Consider the following 19,508-nt stretch of genomic DNA (forward strand, 5'->3'; position numbering starts at 1 on the left):
TTTATCTGATCATGCCACGTCTTCCTCGGTCGTCCTCGTCACACGTTATCGTTCACCTTCGCCATATATACTTGTTTTACCATTCTTTCGTCGTCCATTCGTTCTACGTGACTAAACCATCTCAGAGACCTTTTCTCAATCTTATCAATTATATAAACATATTACAACAGAGATGAAGTACATTTAAGAGAAGGTAATATAGAAGTCTAGGCATCTACAAGGCTTATGACCTTAAACCAGCCATTGACAGGGCTTGGGTTAAATAATTCAATTAGATGAATCTCACCCGCATAAATAAAGGTTTCAGCTCATTAACTTCACAAACATCAACAGATGAAAGAATTGAAGGAATATAGATGTTCAAATATAGGCAGAATGGTGAATGTTACACAGTGTGTGAAGTGGCCACTTAAACCAGCCATTGACAGGTCATAAGCCCTGTAGATGCATAGACTTCTATATTACCTTCTCTTAAATGTTTTTCATCTCTGTTGTAATATGTTAATATAAACAGCTCCCTAGGGAGTTGAATCCAGTCCTTGTATACAAAAATTTGGACAAACTCAAAATATTGCTATCAATTATACTTGACTCAGATTATTTACACTCTCGCCTGATTTCATCATTCGTCACCCTGTCATACATTGATTTCCCACACATTCGTCTAAGAAATCGCATTTCAACCGCGTTCACTCGGCTTTCATCCTTCCTCTGTCAGTTCCATGTTTCACTTCCATACCTAAGTGTTGGGACTAAAACTCCGCTGTGCACTGTCAGTGTAGCTTCAGCAAAAGCGCTCATTTATTCACAATTGACAGTATTTACGAAGAACGCGCGGCATGGCAATCGCAGCGAAACAGCTATTGAATTACAGCTAAGGTAAACCTGAAAATATTTTCACTAAAAGTTTCTTGGATCTACATTTGTGATATTAACCGAATCAAAAATAGCCGCTGAAGATGAATTTTATCAGAATAAATTTGTAAAACGAGGTCCATGACTCGCGACTCTGTGTTTGTTTGAAATGCCATTTTGAATGTGTTTTGTTTTGACGTTTAGAATGTCACGCGGTGGCTATTTGGGGTCATGTGCCACAGTCAGTTGGGATTTTATTAATTTATTAATGCCTCGACAGTACAAAACGACACATCTTCGAGTAGGATGGACGGTGGAAGCATCGCAGAAAGCTGTAGAAGATATTATGCAGAAAAAAGGCTGTATTCGCAGCGCATGAATTATGTTAATTTAGAGAAGATTCATCTCGGTTGTAAGTACTATTTGGGATAAGAAAAAAATAGTTGTGTATGCCCAATCAAATTTCGTGAGAAGTGCTTAATTGTTAGCTGTTGCAACTGTGTTTTTCTTTCTTCAATTAATATTATCAGTTTTTAATTATTTTTTTCGTTTTTATGGTTCATCATTATCATTCCTTTTCCGCACCTAATTGTGCATTGGTACACTAATCGCAGCGTATCTTGATCATGTTTGTTACATGAAGGATCCGTATTTGAAATACTTCACAAGGTATTCCCATTCAGCGAGGGGTCCGACAGGGTTGTGTTCTCTCGCCTATTTTGTTTAACCCGTACTCTGACTTGGTCTTCAAAGAAGCGCTGATTGGTACAAATCTCGGTGTGAAGGTAAACGATGTAGCCGTCAATAATATTAGATATGCAGATGACACCGTTCTAATTGCGGATAATTTAGAAGACCTTCAAGAACTGCTTGATTAGATTAACTCCGTCGGTGAACGTTTTGGTTTAAATATTAATGGAAACAAAACTAAACTTATGGTTTTTAGCCGAGAGAGTCATCTGAATATGAATCTCTGTAAACTTAAAGGTGTCAATATTGAGAGAGTAAAACATTTCAGGTACTTAGGCAGTATCATCACTGAAACTCTAGACCCCGACATTGAGATGAAATGCAGAATAGAAGCGGCCTAAACAGGATTTAACAAAATGACAATCTTCTTTGTGACGATAATATAAGCCTTAAACTGAGACAACGAATGGTCTGTTTTACTGTACACTGTAGAGGCGTGGACTCTTAAAGTTAATATTATAAGCCGCCTTGAAGCATTTGATATGTGGATCCACCGTAGAATGTTAAGAAGATCTTGGACTGATCTGATGACCAACAATGAAGTATAACGTAGAGCCAATACTAATAAAGAACTATTCACCGCTGTTAAGCTCCGTAAAATTTCATATTTTGGCCATGTGTTGAGAGGTGACAAATCTGCCGTACTTCAGCTTGTCGCGAAAGGGAAGATCGAGGGACGTTGAGGGGTCGGAAGAAAACAGCTTTCCTGGCTTCGAAACATCCGAGCATGGACCGGGATTAGAACTGTGGGGGAACTGTTTCGCACTGCTCAGGATAGGGAAGCTTTCGCCGGGGGGACCCGACATGACACGCGAAGAAGAAGGAGGATCTGTTACAAAACGATCAGTATGTAAGTAGTAAGTAAAAAAATATTCTCACATCTCACAACATCTTAGAGATTCGCACTGGTTAAAAGGCCCAGAGAAAATAAAATACAAGCTTTGTTGGAATGTATTCAAATCCCTTCATGAAATGGCTCCAAAATACCATTCGGACCTTTGTATTAGGGAAAATACATGTCAAAGAAAATCTACTCTTAGGTCAGCATTTGATTCAGGAAGAGGAAAACTTGTCGAAATACGGCGCTCCCCGAACACTAGATTTGGAGGTCGTGCTTTTGCCGCCGCCGGCCCCTCTGCCTGGAACCGATTGCCTTCAAACTTACGAATCGTCGATAGTCCCATCCCAGTCAGTTCGGATCCCAAAATGGCGCTATATAAATCAGCCAAATATTCTTATAATTATTACGCCTCAAGTACCAGTCCACGGTCTGTGAAATATTCTGGTTAGTCGCGCAAACTATTTTCTGATTGGCTTTTGATAACATTTATCTTTCCACGTACGAAAAATCCCGATTCTTTTTTCCGTCGCTATATTACCCCGACTAACATTTTAATAACTAACCCAAGTATCAAAGCATATCCTTATATGCTAATCAAGTCGTGAGACAAAGCGTCTTTTTTTATTTAATTTGAATAAAATCATATGCGTCGTTGTTCTACGATCAACGCGATATAAATATATGCATTGTAATCAGCGGTCGTGCTGTATTGTACATTAAAAAATAAAAAACACAAAAGTTTCTTCCGTAACGCATTCGTTTTGACGAGAAGGTATCTCCAGTTGTAAATGTTTTTAAACCTTTCCCGGTCGATAAAATCTTTTATATGGGTCATTTTTTTGTTTACAAAATGGTGGTTCTTAAGGACGCCATGAAATTTAAAACTGTCGTAAAATCAGGCAATCAGCGTCGACAGCCATAACCAATGCCAACTTGTATGGACGACCCTAGACTTTGTTATTCTGAATAGTGTTACCCACAAATATTTGGTCCGCACAGAAGCTCACAATACAATTCTGTTACAGCTTTATTTCGTATACAATACGAGGTTTACATTTAAATGCCTACCGTAAATGATTTTAAAATGAATTAAAGAGAAATACCAATGTATCTTCACTGGAAAGCTTTTGAACGATGGTTTAATACCGGGAACAGGCTGAACGGTGCGCTTAAACTAAACTTGACGAACATCGTCCCATCTCAACACAGGATTTATAGTCCCATGGAGTTGAGACTTATGTCTCGAATCATGCACAATAAACTAATGTACGAGTTTGTAAATAAATAAATAAGCATAATAAATGTAACCAACGAATGTCTTGAACAAGTTTTACTCAAATGAAAGACATAATTACTCAAATGAAAGACATAACCCCCACAATACATCACATACAAATAATATAATCAGTAGATCCTCAACACATAGACAACTCAAACAAATACAAACTAATACTACTTTCGGACAAAGGGATTTTTAGTATTATTCAATTAAAATCTATACCCTACTTCCGCTGTCTATTAAAACAATTAGCAACGAGAAAATGTTTAAAAGGGCTCTTAAAAAATGAATAGTGGAGCTAGGTAGAAGTAAAATGGATTGTCTCATTCGCCCAAACCAATATTGAATCAACTGCTCCACAAGTGTATAGCTTATGTTAGGTTTTTGTTATTTTTAATGTGTGTTTTGTAAAATAAATAATATAGATGTATATAAATACCTTGTTTTTAAGACTGTCTGAATATTTGTTAATTATCTTCGTTTTTAAGGTTAGTCTCTTTTGTTTATTCTCAAATGTAATTTTAAAAAAGTGCATTGTTAAGTGTCCTCGGCACGGGAAACTTCAGTGAGGTCACATTATTTTTATTATTAATTATAGTTTGTAAGCAAAAAATATGAATAAATAAATACATTTGTGCATCTGAGAAGCGTGTTTTCAAGAGATGGAAGAATAGAAAAAGATGTTGAAAGGAGAGTGAATGCGGGCAACAAAATGAACGGAGCACTAAGCACAGTAATTGCTAATAAAAATATGTCAATCGAAGCTAAACTGGCAGTGCACAACGGAGATTTAGTTCCGACACTTGTGTATGGAAGTGAAACGTAGAACTGATGAAAGCCGAGTGAACGCGGTTGAAATGCGATCTCTTAGACGAATTTGTGGGAAATCAATGTATGACAGGGTAACGAATGATGAAATCAGGCGAGAGTGTAAATCTGAGTTAGGTTTAATTGATAAGATTAAGAAAGGGTCTCTGAGATGGTTCGGTCATGTAGAACGAATGGACGACGTGGCATGATCAGATAAACCAAAATCTACAGTCTGGTCATGTCAAAAGCGGGCAGAATCGAAGGGCATGTATGACAAGATGTGTGAACGTGGAAGAAGCTAGAAATGTATGCCAGGATAGACGTTTGTGGCGGTCCATTTTCTCTGCCTACCTTTATGGGGAAATAGCATGATGGTAGTAGTAGTAGTAGTAATATTACGTAGACATGCCCTGAGACCTCAAAAATTATGACACTTAACTCATGCCCAACGCGTATTTAGCCGTTCTTCAACCGCCAACTAGGCGTGACGTTTGGAATCGAAACAAAAATGCCTAATTTTGTCATGAAAACGTGTAAAAACATTTCGGATAAACATTGTGAAAATATTTTTTTATTTTTCATTGGTTAATATTTGTTCATGAGTGATTAACAAAGCTTAAAACAATTAATATTCTAATATAAATAAAAAAAAATAAACTACGCCTGGCGGCGCAATTGCGAAGCTCTAGTTGCAGTGATGCACTGAAAGGAATGCGTTTTTAAAATATAAAAAAAGTGAGTTAATATTATCATTTCGTTTTAAATTTGTTGCAACAGAAAAGGAAAACATTTTTGAGAAGGGAATATTGGAGTCTAGGCATTTACAGGGCATTGGCTGGTTTAAGTGGCCTCTTTACACACTGTGTAACATTCACCATTCTGCCTACGTTTGAACATCCATATTTCCTCAACTCTTCCATCTGTTCTCTCCCATATTCTCTTCTCAAAAATGTTTTCCCTCTCTGTTGCAACAAATTTAAATATGAACAACTCCCTAGGGAGAAAATCCAGCCAGTCTGCAAGCATTTGGACAAACTAAAAACATTATTGAATTAACTACCTGGTAAAAGAAGAAGCATAAAACATTGTAAAATCGTTTTCAGGCGTTGCCTAGTAGGTGAATTGGTTCAGCCGGATAAATCTCACCCGCATGATAAAGGTTTCAGCTCTTTTACTTCACAAAAGTCAACAGATGGAAGAGTTGAGAAAATGAGAAAATGTTTAAACATAGGCAGAATGGTGAGTGTTACACAGTGTGTAAAGTGGCCACTTAAACCAGTCAATAACAAGTAATAAGCCCTTTAAATGCCTAGACTCCCATATTCTCTTCTCAAATTTGTATTCCCTCTCTGTTGCAAAAAAAAATCACATGAACAACTCCCTAGGGAGAAAATCCAGCCAGTCTGCAAGCATTTGGACGTACTTAAAACATTGTTATCTTTTTGTTCCTAAAAACCCATGAAACAAATGTTCTAAATTATCAGGAATTTAAAGAATGAACCTGATTGGGATCCGCCAAAAACGAATGTTGATTGTCAACGTTAAAATACAAACACTTATATGTACCAAAAATGAATGTCCTTAAATTTTTGGTAGCATGTGCATGCTCGTCGAATGCAGCCCTGGCATAAGTAATCAGTACTTGTAACTATAGGTAAGTTTTCGTATTATATGTCAATGTTGGCAAATAAATGCTCGTCGCAGGAGGCAAAATTCGCTTGAAAAATGTACGAGTATCACATGTCGATTGATCAGTTGATAAAATAAATTGTTTTCAAAATCACAATCTCATGAATATTGTGGGAGCCCTGCCACGCGGTCTTCGGAATACAATTAATTGCGGCCGATTAAAATTCTTAGAAGCATTTAAATAAACGACGAAAGATCCGAATAAATTCCTGGCAAAGCAACTAATTTATCGCGGTAAATAACTTCTTATTTCAAAACATAGTGATAAACAGAGCTTTAGGAATTATTTCGTTAAAAAAATACACACAAATGTCAAGTTCACATTGACCCTTTCCGCCGGGTGTATACTTTGGAAAAAGCTACCTCTTCATGTAAAAAGTGCACCTCCTTTGGCCACCTTTAAGAGACGCCTGGGCCTCGATTATGACGGGAAGATAAAGACGTCATACCTTCACCTTCACGGTATAGTTGAAGATAAATTCCCTCTAGCGATTATAAAGATATACTACCGACCCCCCAACTTCAAGTTTTGGGTATGTACATCGATATGAAATAAGGGGAAGCGTACGTCACGGTACACATATCTACGCTCTAAAATGACATAGCTTCGGTATGACGTCATAGTTGAAGATGAAAGTCTCCCGACCAACTATAAAGGTACACTACCGATACCCCCACCATCAAGTTTTGATGTAAGTACATCGGTTTATACCGACGGGTCTAGAACTCCTCGACACGTTTATCTACGCATTAAAAGTGTAAAAAAAATTGTTCCACCGAGCAATTTTTCCTTTAATTATGATTTATTAAAATTTTTAATCGTTTTGAGGTTTGCACCTTTTTCTTAAAAAGCCTATTAAAATATGAGGGAGAAATAAGTAAGTTTCGAAGTCGAATTACATTCCGACATAACTGTCACTTTAATAAAACGAACGCCTTAATGTGAAAGTAATGTCGCTAGGTTCTCTCCAATTGACAAATAAGAGTATCTAGGCGTCAGACACAGATTATATGCGTCAGAAAGTTACCAATCTAAAAAAAATATTTAGTTATTATATTTTTTCCATCTGTTTTACTATCTTCCCGAGTGTATGTATCGAGACGTTATAGGAGCCGGCTTTGTAGTCGATCGGTACAGATTGGTAAATACATACAGACGATCGTTAACCGTACCGTCTAGGTGATTTCCAAAATTCATGTTCAAGCGAGCATTTTTTGCTTAAATTGGGATTTGTTGGAGATTATAATCGCTTTGAAGTGAGCACTTTTTATTACAGAAGCCTATTTAAACTATAAATGAGAACTATTTTAAATGTTAATGACGTAAGGAACGAGGACTAATAGTTTGCGGTCATTCCATTGGCTTGTTTCGATCGTATGATATGACAAGTAGGTAGAACATACCGAGGTAAGATACAGATAGTACAGAAGTTAAGTATACCGTCTCGATATAGACAGTTGAAAATAGCGTTAATAATCGAGGCACTAAAACGTTATTATGTATCTTTTATTATATGTTTTTCACCATCTCTTTAACTTTGCCAACGCATGCGTAGATTTAAAGTTTGAAGTTTGTTTGTAATGTCACTTTAAACATGCGTAATGACATGATATTATTATTTAGTTACCTATAACGTTAGTAAATTGGGTCTAGAATTTCAACCGTCCATGCGCTCAGTAGCTGCAAGACTTGTTGTTATCTAAATTCTAATTTTATAAATTTGCTTTTTATTTCATTTTTAAAATATCACTTAAACTTTTAACTTCATTGTCAAATAAAAAAATAAAAAATGTAAATAGGGGCTAGATTTCTTATTGTCCATGCGCTCTGTAGCTGCAAGACGTTCTGTTATCTAGCTCATATATATCATAGTTGTAATATATCATAATTGGAGACGAGGAACTAGAATCCCGACCGTCCATGCGCTCTGTAGCTGCAAGACGTGTTGGGATATTTATTTATTGAACAGCGCCCTTGAGGTGATTTTCACAAAAATGGCGCTATATAAATTATCCAAACATTATTATTATTATTATTAACGTGAGTATAATGTAAGGCGAATTTAGCGTTCCTGGTTCCGATGCGCGGCCTGTCATCTGTCATACTATTGCTCGTTTATCACGTCAGACCCGTCATATTGTTATAATATTATTGAACTTAATATACAAGTTACAAGTTGACAATATGTAAAGAAATGCACTGCCAATGTTTTTGGTCGGGAGCCGCCAGTGGTTGATGTCTTTATCTTTTTTTTGTAACCTAGTCCTAGATTTGCCACTTCCTCCATGGTTTTGTCCATAATTAAATTGAATCGAAATGGAAAAGTAAAAGATAATATTGTTTCAAATTTTTCGACCGCAACGAATCTGCAAATTGAATCGATGTGTTCGGGGTTCATCGGATTAGTCAGTCGTACGAGGCGTAGGCGCATAGGTCAGTTTTATACAAACATCGCTTCAATTGCTTACTTTTCATTCAGCGTTTATTTTCGCACGACGCGATGCATTTTTAAAATTCGCTCGATGATTTATTTTCATTACTCTACATGCATTTATGTACTGACAAGCAAAAAAAACATCACGCCGTTTTCTAGAGACGATAGAACGCCACATCGCCCGATCTTTGCACATCATGAGGGAGATCTAAAGAGACTCCAAATAACACAAAACAAAGCAATGAAAATAATTATAAGTGGCAAAAACAATTAATTAAAATTAAAAATAAATGCATACTGCAAATAAATCATATTTTCGTAATATCAGCATATGTTAATTTGTTTTTTTTTTCTTTTCTTTTCTTTTCATGGTCATGTCATACCATATATATTGCGGGCTAATTTTTTTTTTAATAATTAAAAAAGGAATGGCCCACGCTTAGACGCTGAAGTCTTTGTGGGCATTTTTTCCAATTCATGTTTTAGCTTAATTTTAAGATGTATTTTTCTAAAGTGTATTTTTGTAATTATATTTCTATGTAAATTAATATATGTATGGAAAAATAAACAAATAAAAAAAAATAAAATAAAAGTAAAAATAAATTGGACTAAAATATAATGACATATGATGCAATAGAATAACAATCCAGAAAAACAAGGTAATCTCAGACACAAACATTAAAATGTAAATTATACAAATTTAGATTCATACATAATCAAATATACAAAATACCATTATCATTGAAATTAACAAAATAATAGTAAAATATAGTAGTATTGAGATGAAAAAAAAACAAAATAACAGTATATTTTTTTTTACAATTTTAAATTAATAAGGGTCCATGAAATACTGTCGAGTAAAAAAAAATACGTACTTATTTAGTGGCATAAAAAATATATTCTATGTTTTCGAATCAAATAGAAGTTATTAAGCGCATCATTCCATTGTTCGCATCCAGCGCCAGCGCCTCCCTCGGTCGCGGAAAGAGGACGTTCATCATCCACGAGCCCGCAGTAAATTCGCCAGCAATAAAACCAAAATGTACCTAAATTACGGGACACAATAGACCGCCGTATAATTTGTTTTAAATTCAACAATTTCAGGCGTGCAATTAAAACTTATATATAATCACATTACTTATCCAAGCGACCCCTCTCCTACGCATAATATCATTACTTTTTATATAATAGATACTAGCGGACCCGACAGACGTTGTCCTGCCCGAACGTTGGCTTGCCTGCTATTCGCTTGGAAAAAGACTTTACATTGATAAGTTACTTGTTTATGATTAAAATGCAAAACTAAAAATTATAAATATTTGATAATTGAATTTAAGTTAGTACTTGTTTATGGTTAAATTCTGAAACATAAAATAATATTTTTTTTTATATACATGGCATTCTTTTTACAAACGTCAAACTCAGGTCTTTTTACCAACAGAGGGATGTACTTATGTAGGAATACGTTTTTTTTTTAATGTAGTGGATTTAATATTATTTTAGTATTACCAAAAATCAAGTAAAAAAAAATAAATGGGTAGAAATTATAAAGAATTTAAGGAAAGAATCTAATTGAGATCCACAAAAAAACGAATGCTGTTTGTAAACATTCAAATAAATACTTTTTTATTTACAAAAAAACAACATCTTTCCATTTTTTAACAAATGCATTCTCCTCAAATGCAACCCTGGTTGAACCCTGGCAATCGATGAATAAAACATTTAAGCTCCTAAGTTCTTTTTTACATATTCGATTGAAGATTTTAATATCTATGAACACGCACACCGCAAAGATCTATGTTTCTCTGAAAACCGCACGTAAATCGGTTAAGCCGTTTAGGAGGAGTACGGTGACATCACACGTACAGAGGAATTATATTATATATATAAAGATATATTTTTTCCTATGTTTAAAATAAATTCATGTAAATGGCTATTCTTTAATTTTAATTGTATTATTTTTCTCTTTATTCCTACTTTTAAAAAAAAATGTTTTATGCCATTTTATCTGGTTTTGTTGAGTTTTTTCTTTTCTATCATCTTAATAATATGTTTAATTTTTCAAAGCATAAAAAACAAAATAATATTCGTTCATTATTTTATATGTATACAATATTATGTCTGTACTCTTCTATTTGATTCTTAATTAATAATTATGTCTGAGCACCCGATGACAAACTATTATTTAATAGTTTATCGGGACAACATATATTTTAATACTTTGTTTTCTTTTTATAATGTATTAATATTGTAATAATGTGAATTTTTTATTGAATAAAAAAAACAGATCCCATCGAAAATTTTCCTAAACCCATTAAAGAAATCATAACTCGAAAACTACCCAAAATCGTGGAACATACGTGGGGGTGATTTGGATACATGTCAATATGAGGCACCTACAGTTTACCTTTGACGTCACTTTTCCGAACACCCTGTATAAATGGGAAATAATTTTATTTTACCTGCATTTTTACAATCATCTAACGTTTCAAGATATATTTTTTGTAAGATATTTACTGTTTTTAGATGATTGTGTTAAAGATAGCAAAACACTCCTAAAACAGTAAAAAAACACATTAAGAACACAAGAACAGAAAACGCGTTTTTTTGGACATCAAACCTCTCACGGCTCACGGCAGACAATTAGCAGGTAGAAAAATAAACGAGAAATAAATAGTCAAAAACCTACATTCTTCAAAACAGATGTTGATAAAGGAATATATCTAAACTTTATTAAGTTATTTTTTAAGGATCTATAAAGATATAATTTTATCACATTAATTTCATTAAATCTTGAAGTGGGGCACACACAGTTGAACATATTATTTTGTGTGCTTTATTAATTTTATTTTATTCGTTTATTTTATTTTTATTTATTTATTCAAAATTACAATAGTTTAAATATTTATGAACTTATTAAGGCTTTTTAGGCTAATGCCCGTGTCAAGCCACAATAAAAATACATAGTAAAATTAATTAGATCAAATTATAATGACATAGAATAACAATTTAGAAAAAAAAGTAATAAATAATCAAATTCCAAAGAATACTATGCAAAAAAGATAATCAGAAATAATTTTTAAATTATACAAATTAAGAATCACACATAATCAAATATACAAAATAGTGGTATCATTAAAATCAACAAAATAATAGTAAAATATAATAGTATTAAAAAAAAAAAACAAAATAAGAGTATCATTTAAATCAACAGAAAAAGAATATCTATATAAAAGCATAATTGAAATGATAATTGAGATATTAATGATATTAGTGTATGAAATTTATTTATATTTCAACAGAGAGGGAAAACATTTTTGGGAAGGGAATATGGAAGTCTAGGCATTTACAGAGCTTATGACCTGTTATCGACCGGTTTGAGTGGCCACTTTAGACACTGTGTAACACTTACCATTCTACCCATGTTTGAACATCCACATTTCCTCAACTCTTCCATCTGTTGACTTTTGTGAAGTAAAACTGCTGAAACCTTTATCACGTGGGTGAGATTCATCCGGCTGAACCAAATCACCTACTAGGCAACGCCTAAAAACAATTTTCCAATTTTTATACTTCTTCTTTTACCGGGTAGTAATTCGCATTTTTCACAATAACTTCGTGATAGACAAATTTTGGCAGCTAATTTTTATAAATATTTTTTTATGAATACCTAGACTACAAAACGACATTAAATGTAAAAGCATGGGGAGACGTCGAAGGCTGTCAAAAGTCTCTATGAATATTATTTCATTGCATAATTATTTCAATGTTTATAGAAAGGAATTTTTTTAAAGGTTTTTTTATGTAAAAAAGGTAAATTTTTCAGATATTTATAATACTTATATCTATCCCTGCAAATTTTAAAAAGAAATTAACTTTTAAAATGATTGTGTGAACAGATTTAAAATGGTATCCGTAAAAAATACAGTTCGTGTCATTGAAAAAAAAATGTATTATATTTACTTCATTTTAAATTCTAACATTATTTTATAACGACTCTTTAACTATTTAAAAAATATATTGAAATGTGTCAGTAGCAACATTGGTAAAAATCACTTATGATAGCCGTTGTTCTGCCATTTTCAATCGTGACGATGTTGTAAAAATATTGGATTGGAACAAAGTTGAAAATGAACATGAATCGTGAAGCATTTGGGGTGTGGCCAATGCATGTGTCTTTGTGAAAATGACGATGAGACATTAGATCATCTGTTTTTGACTGTCCCCTCTACGAAAGAAGCGAATTCCTTCAAAATATTTGTGAAGAATATAATACGTTCCCTCTTAACGTAAAATTTTTACTCGCCCAGAATGATTTGGATACTTGTTTACTTCTGACTAAATTCTTAAGGACAAATAATAAAAATATTTGAATTTGTTAAATATTATTTGCCAAATTTAAATAATAAGTCTAATTGAATGTCCCTCTTTACTTTTGGCCCAAAATTTCATGTTATGTTTACGTTTAATTTAGACGGTAATAATATTCACATAACTCTTTCATACTGATTTTAACTACCTCACATTATATTATATTTTTTCGTGGGTATGGGTTTTTTTTTGTCGTTCACTGAAGCGTATATTCTTTAAATATCTTATTCTTGTTTCCAGGAGCCAAAATCACTCGCAAACGAGTGGAGGCGTATAAAAAAAAAAAAAAATGCAATGACTGTTTTAGCGGAAATTCAAAATTACAAATTTAAAAATATTTTTTATGCTACTAATTACTTAACAATCAAACATTTATTTTTTACTGGACAGTATTTCATGAACCTTTTCTCTTTAAAAATGCAATTTAAAAAAGTGATACTTCCCAATTTCTGCTAAGTTTCTTAAAAATGTATATAAAAAATATACTTAAATAAAAACAAACTACTTTGAACGTCACTAATTCTTATGAATCAAACAATGATAAGAGAAATGGCAACTGACCGAGAAGAAGAGGAAGACAACTTGAGACGTCACACGCGGAGAAATAAAAAAAAAACATTTTTAAAAATTATTGCCCTGACACGAAAATTGTTTTCTTGAATTTTGGAGTAGATTAATTAAGATTAACAAATATTTTTTTCAAAAAACAAACACTGAACTTCCTCATTAGAATATTTTTAATTTCCCCTTCATAATTTTTAAAAAAAGTACCGACAATTTGGATTTGGATACCTATAATATAGTATTATAAATAAGGATTCTAATGTTTACATATATTTATTTATATGACAAGTGAAGTCTGCATTACTTTATGGGCTGTTTATAACCCATCACGTAATTCAGACTGTATTTTTTTAATAATAATACGGGGCTTACTTATTAGATTTCCTTATAGCAGGTTTACATTAAGAAATAACTATACCCGATTTAAATTTTTTTTATTAATAAATTTCATAAATGGTACATGTTTTTTTTTTAAATATTCTCTACATATCTACTTTTATTAATCTAGTAAAGGTTAAAACTGCAACTCTCCAAAAAAAGAGACTTACTCTTGTGCTTGGAGAATTACTTACACTGTTATAGTTGTTTATTTATTGGAGTTTATATGATTTTGAGTATACAAGTATATGAAAAAAAAACAAAAACATAGGATATATAAATATAAACAAAAAATAATAATACATTTATACTAATTAAAATTTAATGCAGTTTTTACACTTGTACAAAAAATTTATTTAGATTTACTGTGAATTTATTAATAGATATATTAGTTTTAATAGTTTTAAGTTCATTGGGGAGATTAATGTAATTTTTGATACATTTGAAGACAAAGCTATTTTGACCATGACTTGTGTGAAATTTAGGGATTTTAATATTATTTTGGTATCTGCGTGACTTATTCATCTCAAATTCTTTTATTTATTCTTCTTTTTAAATTTGTATGGTGGAATTTATTTTATAAATATTATCTACTGCATGATTGTTAGAAGTTAATGAATAGAAAGCAGATAGTTGCTAAACTGCCGATATGTACAGAAAAATAGATTAATTTCAATTTATTTATTTTAAAAACGTTTATGTACATAACAAAAAAATTTTATGCATACATAAAACGAAAAAATGAACACTAAAATTTAAATATACAAAAATGGTAAAAATAAAAAATACCCAGCAATTATAGAGAAAGAATGCAATCCTCTCTGAACTTTTTTTCACTAATATGAAAGATGTCAATATCCGAAGAGATACGGTTGAGTAAAGACATTGCTCTTCCTACTGGCATTACCATCGGCAGGTTGGTTCTGCAAGCAGGAAGATAAAACAGCTTAAGCTGTCTATGTCTAAGGTAGTCATTAGGAACATAAAGAAAAATACTCTCCGTTATACCTATGTTGATCGTAATACCACGGATCAATCGGAAAAAATACATAAGCAAGTATGCATTTCTTCTTTTCTCCAAACTATTGTAGCCAAGCATTCCCAGTATGAAGTCAGACGGGTACAACCACGGATAATATCCGCACTCCCTTAAGTAAAGATACCTCAGAAATTTCTTCTGAACCATCTCCAGCATAAGAGAGTACTTCAATTCGTGGGGCGCCCAGATCAGAGATCCACACTCAAGTCTGCTTCGCACCAATGAGTTATAAAGAAGCCTTAGAACACGAGCATTCAAGAACACCTTAGCTGTTCGGAGAACAAATCCCAACATTTTGCGCGCAATGTCACAGACAGTGCCTATGTGAGTATGAAATTTCAGTCTAGCATCAAACATAATTCCCAGATCTTTGATAGTGGCAGTTCGCTTAAGTGAACACACTCCCATACAATACCGTATAAAACTAGTTTTTAATGCCCTCGTATATGACAGAACATAACATTTAGAAACATTAAATTTTAGTTTGTTCTGTGTTCCCCAATCAAATATATTATTTATATCAGACTGGAGAAGGCGACAATCATTCAAGGTCCATATTATCCATATATCCATATTATCCGCAGTGCATGCGATCTCGCTCTATATATCTAATCTTTCCAGGAGTTTTTTTTCTACGAGCTGGGAATGTGTTTTAAAAACCTATTTTTTACAAGTATAGGCAAAATGGTGAATGTTACCCAGTGTGTAAAGTGACCACTTAAACCAGCCGACGACAGGGCATAAACCCCGCCCCGTAAATGCCTAGACCGTATATTATATTCCATTCTATAAAAGTTTCGTCATTTCTATTGTGGTATATTCGTATTAATAACTCTCCCTAGATGATTAAATCCTTTAGTTCTAAAATTTGGACATACACAAAGTATTGTTGTTTATTTGATTATTTTTTTGCTAGTTTTTAATTTCTAAGTTGTGTAATTTAAAAGTTTTATTTACAATGAGTAGAACTTCTTTGTGAAGTGTCTATTAAAATTATGATTCTTTTTTATGATATAGTTTGCGAAAGCAGAAAAAATATTATTACTAGGCACCTTAAGTGTTTTTTTACTTTAATTTATTATCAAACTAAAAATAATTATCATCGGGCAGTGGTGGACACTAACCCTAACAGAGATACGCCCTTCAGTTTCTCATCATTATGAGACTCGGAGTTCCAGTAGCGATCTGATTTCCCGACAAACGGTTAGAACTTCTTTAGCACAGAGACAATACTCCTAACTCCTACTCAGGACAAAAGCTATACAATATAATGCCAGAACCATGGAAATGTTGAAAAGAGCCACAAGCTAAAGAAGTTACAGACTAATTTCCTCGGTGAAATTAAGCGCAGAGTCTGGGGGGTTGATGGCCGACACATTCATGTTCTTATTTGAATTGTGATTATACATTTTTACTGTTTTATTGATTGAATTTTGGAAATCCTCGTTACACTTTACTCTGTTTTTATTTATATTTATATGTTTACTTCACAAAAATTTTATTTTCATTTTCCAAATTATATAGTTTCTTTAATATTTCATAACCTTATCCCAGATTCGTAAAAATGTGGTGGGATTGCCAGGCTGAGGAATGTGTTGACTGCATTTTTAATCCATATTGGTCGGAGGGAGTCAGAGACATTGCTGTCCGATGTAGAAGGACGTAAGCTGGTTTCTTGTTTTACTAGTAATGACTTAGGATATGGAGATTTTGGTATTATTTATGTTTTCTCTGGATATTTATTGTTTACTTTTAAGACTGAAAAAGCACACATTATGATAAAACTGTAAATACTTTTTAATATTATTATAAAATACATAATTTTCTGCCTTAGAACGGGGAAGCTATCCCTAGTTAGACAGTTTAGATGAACCAACAGAAAAAAAATATATATATACATGTTTACTTTTACTACTTAATTAATTTGTTGTATAAATAATTACTTGTAAATTGCTGTTATAAATATGTAAAAAATAAAAAAATAAAAAAATAAAATTAACACACAAAATCTCGATCAGATCCTGCTTTACAAAATGTAAATTGTAAATTTGATTCGCCAGAACAAATTAATCTACTCGGTTACCGTGTTCTATCCACACCAAATAGACTGTCTGATATTGTCTATATTCCTAACATTAAAACTAATCATTGGAAACATTCTACCATCTTCGTATATGTGAAACATAAAACAAGAATTTTAATGGCCTTGATGTATTGAACACTCCATATAATAGGTACAAATGAGAACTAATGGGCTTGATTCAGAAAAACAGAAAACAAACGTTTTGTTTTTTTTTTCTCGTCATCAAATCAAATGCAACTTTCCACTCCTACTTTCCTTCATTTATCCTCCACCGCTCTTCGTCAATTTCCTTTTTTTCCTTCCCGCTATCCCCTTGTTTTGACCAAATTTCTCTTATTATAATTTAAAGTATATTTATTTTTTACATAATTTAAACCGCTGTCGCTTTATTTTAGTACAACAATTAAGTGAATACATGTTATTTATTTTTATTTATGTATTTAAAACTTTATATACATGTACAATATATACACATTTAAGGGCGGGCATATTGCCTTAAGGCAATTTCTTCCTACGTACCCAAATCGTTCAGTTTGAGAAAATTACAAATACATGGACATGTTGAATCTTACAATTTTATACAAAAATTAAAAATAAAGATTAACAAAATAAAAATATATTTAAAAAAATAACACTATGCTATGAAGAGAGGAGAGGGGATGGGAAGGAAAGGAGAAGGATAAAGGAACATTTTAAATATTTAGATAGTGACATTTCAATATTGACTTAAATGTAAATAAAGAAGGGGCGTCTCCAACATCATCGGGTAGATTATTCCACAATCGAGCGGCTACTATTTTGAAAGAGGAGGCAAGAAAATTAGAGCTATGGCAGGGTATCAAAAGGTTTCTCTCGTTACTAGAACGAAGAGATAGTCCGTATTGTGAAAGAGTTATTGGATGGCAGGCCCTACTATTTTTATTTATGCATTTATTTTTCAATAACATAGACATATTTAATTACAGTAAACTCACTTTTAAAACCAAAATTAAAAAACTATTATTTGAAAAAAATTATGTTTCGTTTTAAAAAAAATATATTTATATTTTTACATTATAATTTTAAATTGTTTCTATTCACTCATATCAAATACACACTTACCCTGTCCTTAAACCTACCCTCACACCCATATACAATCACACAAATATTCACATACCTACCAAAACCACACTCCACTTTTTTACACACGCATCCTCACACACAAAAAAAAAACTCGCACACAAGCACTTCTATAAATTATATTTAACTGAACTGGATTTTTATAATTGTATTTAATATATAAATAAAAATAAAATAAATAAATAAAATTATTTTTATATTTATTTGACTTGTACATCTGTTACACTATGTCTACTACCTTTATTTATTTTTCCCATGTATTGATTACGGTTTTTTATACATTTTTTTACTGTCTTAGAATGGGGTAAACAACCCTAATTAGACAGTCAAATCAACTCCGTATAAATGTATAATTTTATGTAAGTATATATGATAGTAAGTAATAAAAATGAAAATAATAAATTTTATAAATAAAAGTATCCCTTACATTCTTTCGGCTTCCGGAGGAAGCTGGTCGGGCAGTTTGGTGAGCGCGCGGTGCGAGCAATCCGCAGTCAAGCCGTTGCAAGAGCAGGTCCAAGGACACCGACCGAGGATGGCCACAGCGTGCTGCAGACCTCCTCGCAGCTCCACGTCGTTAGCCTGGTGCACCGCTTCCGAAGAACTCGGAGCCAGCGCGCACGAGCACATCACCAAAAACAAAAAACGCCCACGAGCAGAACGCATTTTGGCAGAGAGGTACCCCAGGGAACCGATCTAAACCCACTATAAAAACTTAATTTTCTATGAAATTGTGGTGCATTTTGACACGGTCGTATCAACACCTTTATCCGATGTACTAAGGCTGTGTTTGGTGCACTAGTTCATTTTATAACACTTCAATACGTTTTTTTACACTGTAACGATATCCTCACATTTTTCACTGCGGAATCCGTCACTGGGCGTTGAAATTCCGAGCAAATCGTATTTCGTTTTGATTCCTGGCTCGATATTGTGGGTTTTATGGCTGACCCAGCGTACTGAGGGTGCCGTGTACACAAGCGGAGAGACGACTGGCGTGGAGTCACCTCGGAAGTTAAACTCGTACTGAGTTCGGTGGAGAATGTATTGGTGAGGGACCCTTTAAGAGCATGCGTTGTAGTACGGGCGGATTTTAAAACGACGCCGAATAAGATTCTATTATTTTATTAAAAACTAATATTATTTATTCATGCTTTATTAAGTTAGTTCATAACATCTTGAGAACTAATATAAAATTTTAATAATATTACAATTTTTTTATCAAAATTTCTCAATAACATATTTTTTCAAATTAATTTTAAATATTTCAATTTTTTCTATTTCCTTTATTTCTT

At 32.8% G+C, this 19,508-nt stretch overlaps 1 protein-coding gene across 1 annotated transcript in view; it reads right to left on the minus strand.

The window, feature by feature from the left end:
- The window catches only part of LOC148276556 (uncharacterized), a 167,486-nt gene extending 148,245 nt beyond the window's left edge, over window positions 1–19,241 (minus strand). Inside the window, exon 1 of the mRNA XM_088234094.1 lies at window positions 18,641–19,241. Within this exon, the coding sequence (XP_088090220.1) occupies window positions 18,641–18,879 (239 nt within the window). The 5' untranslated portion in view covers window positions 18,880–19,241. The remainder of the gene's footprint in view (window positions 1–18,640) is intronic.
- Between the last annotated feature and the right edge of the window lie 267 nt (window positions 19,242–19,508).

Source organism: Micrasema longulum, unplaced genomic scaffold (genome assembly GCF_059751315.1).
Source record: "Micrasema longulum isolate JH-2025_06_02 unplaced genomic scaffold, ASM5975131v1 h1tg001195l, whole genome shotgun sequence".
Classification (NCBI taxonomy): domain Eukaryota; kingdom Metazoa; phylum Arthropoda; class Insecta; order Trichoptera; family Brachycentridae; genus Micrasema; species Micrasema longulum.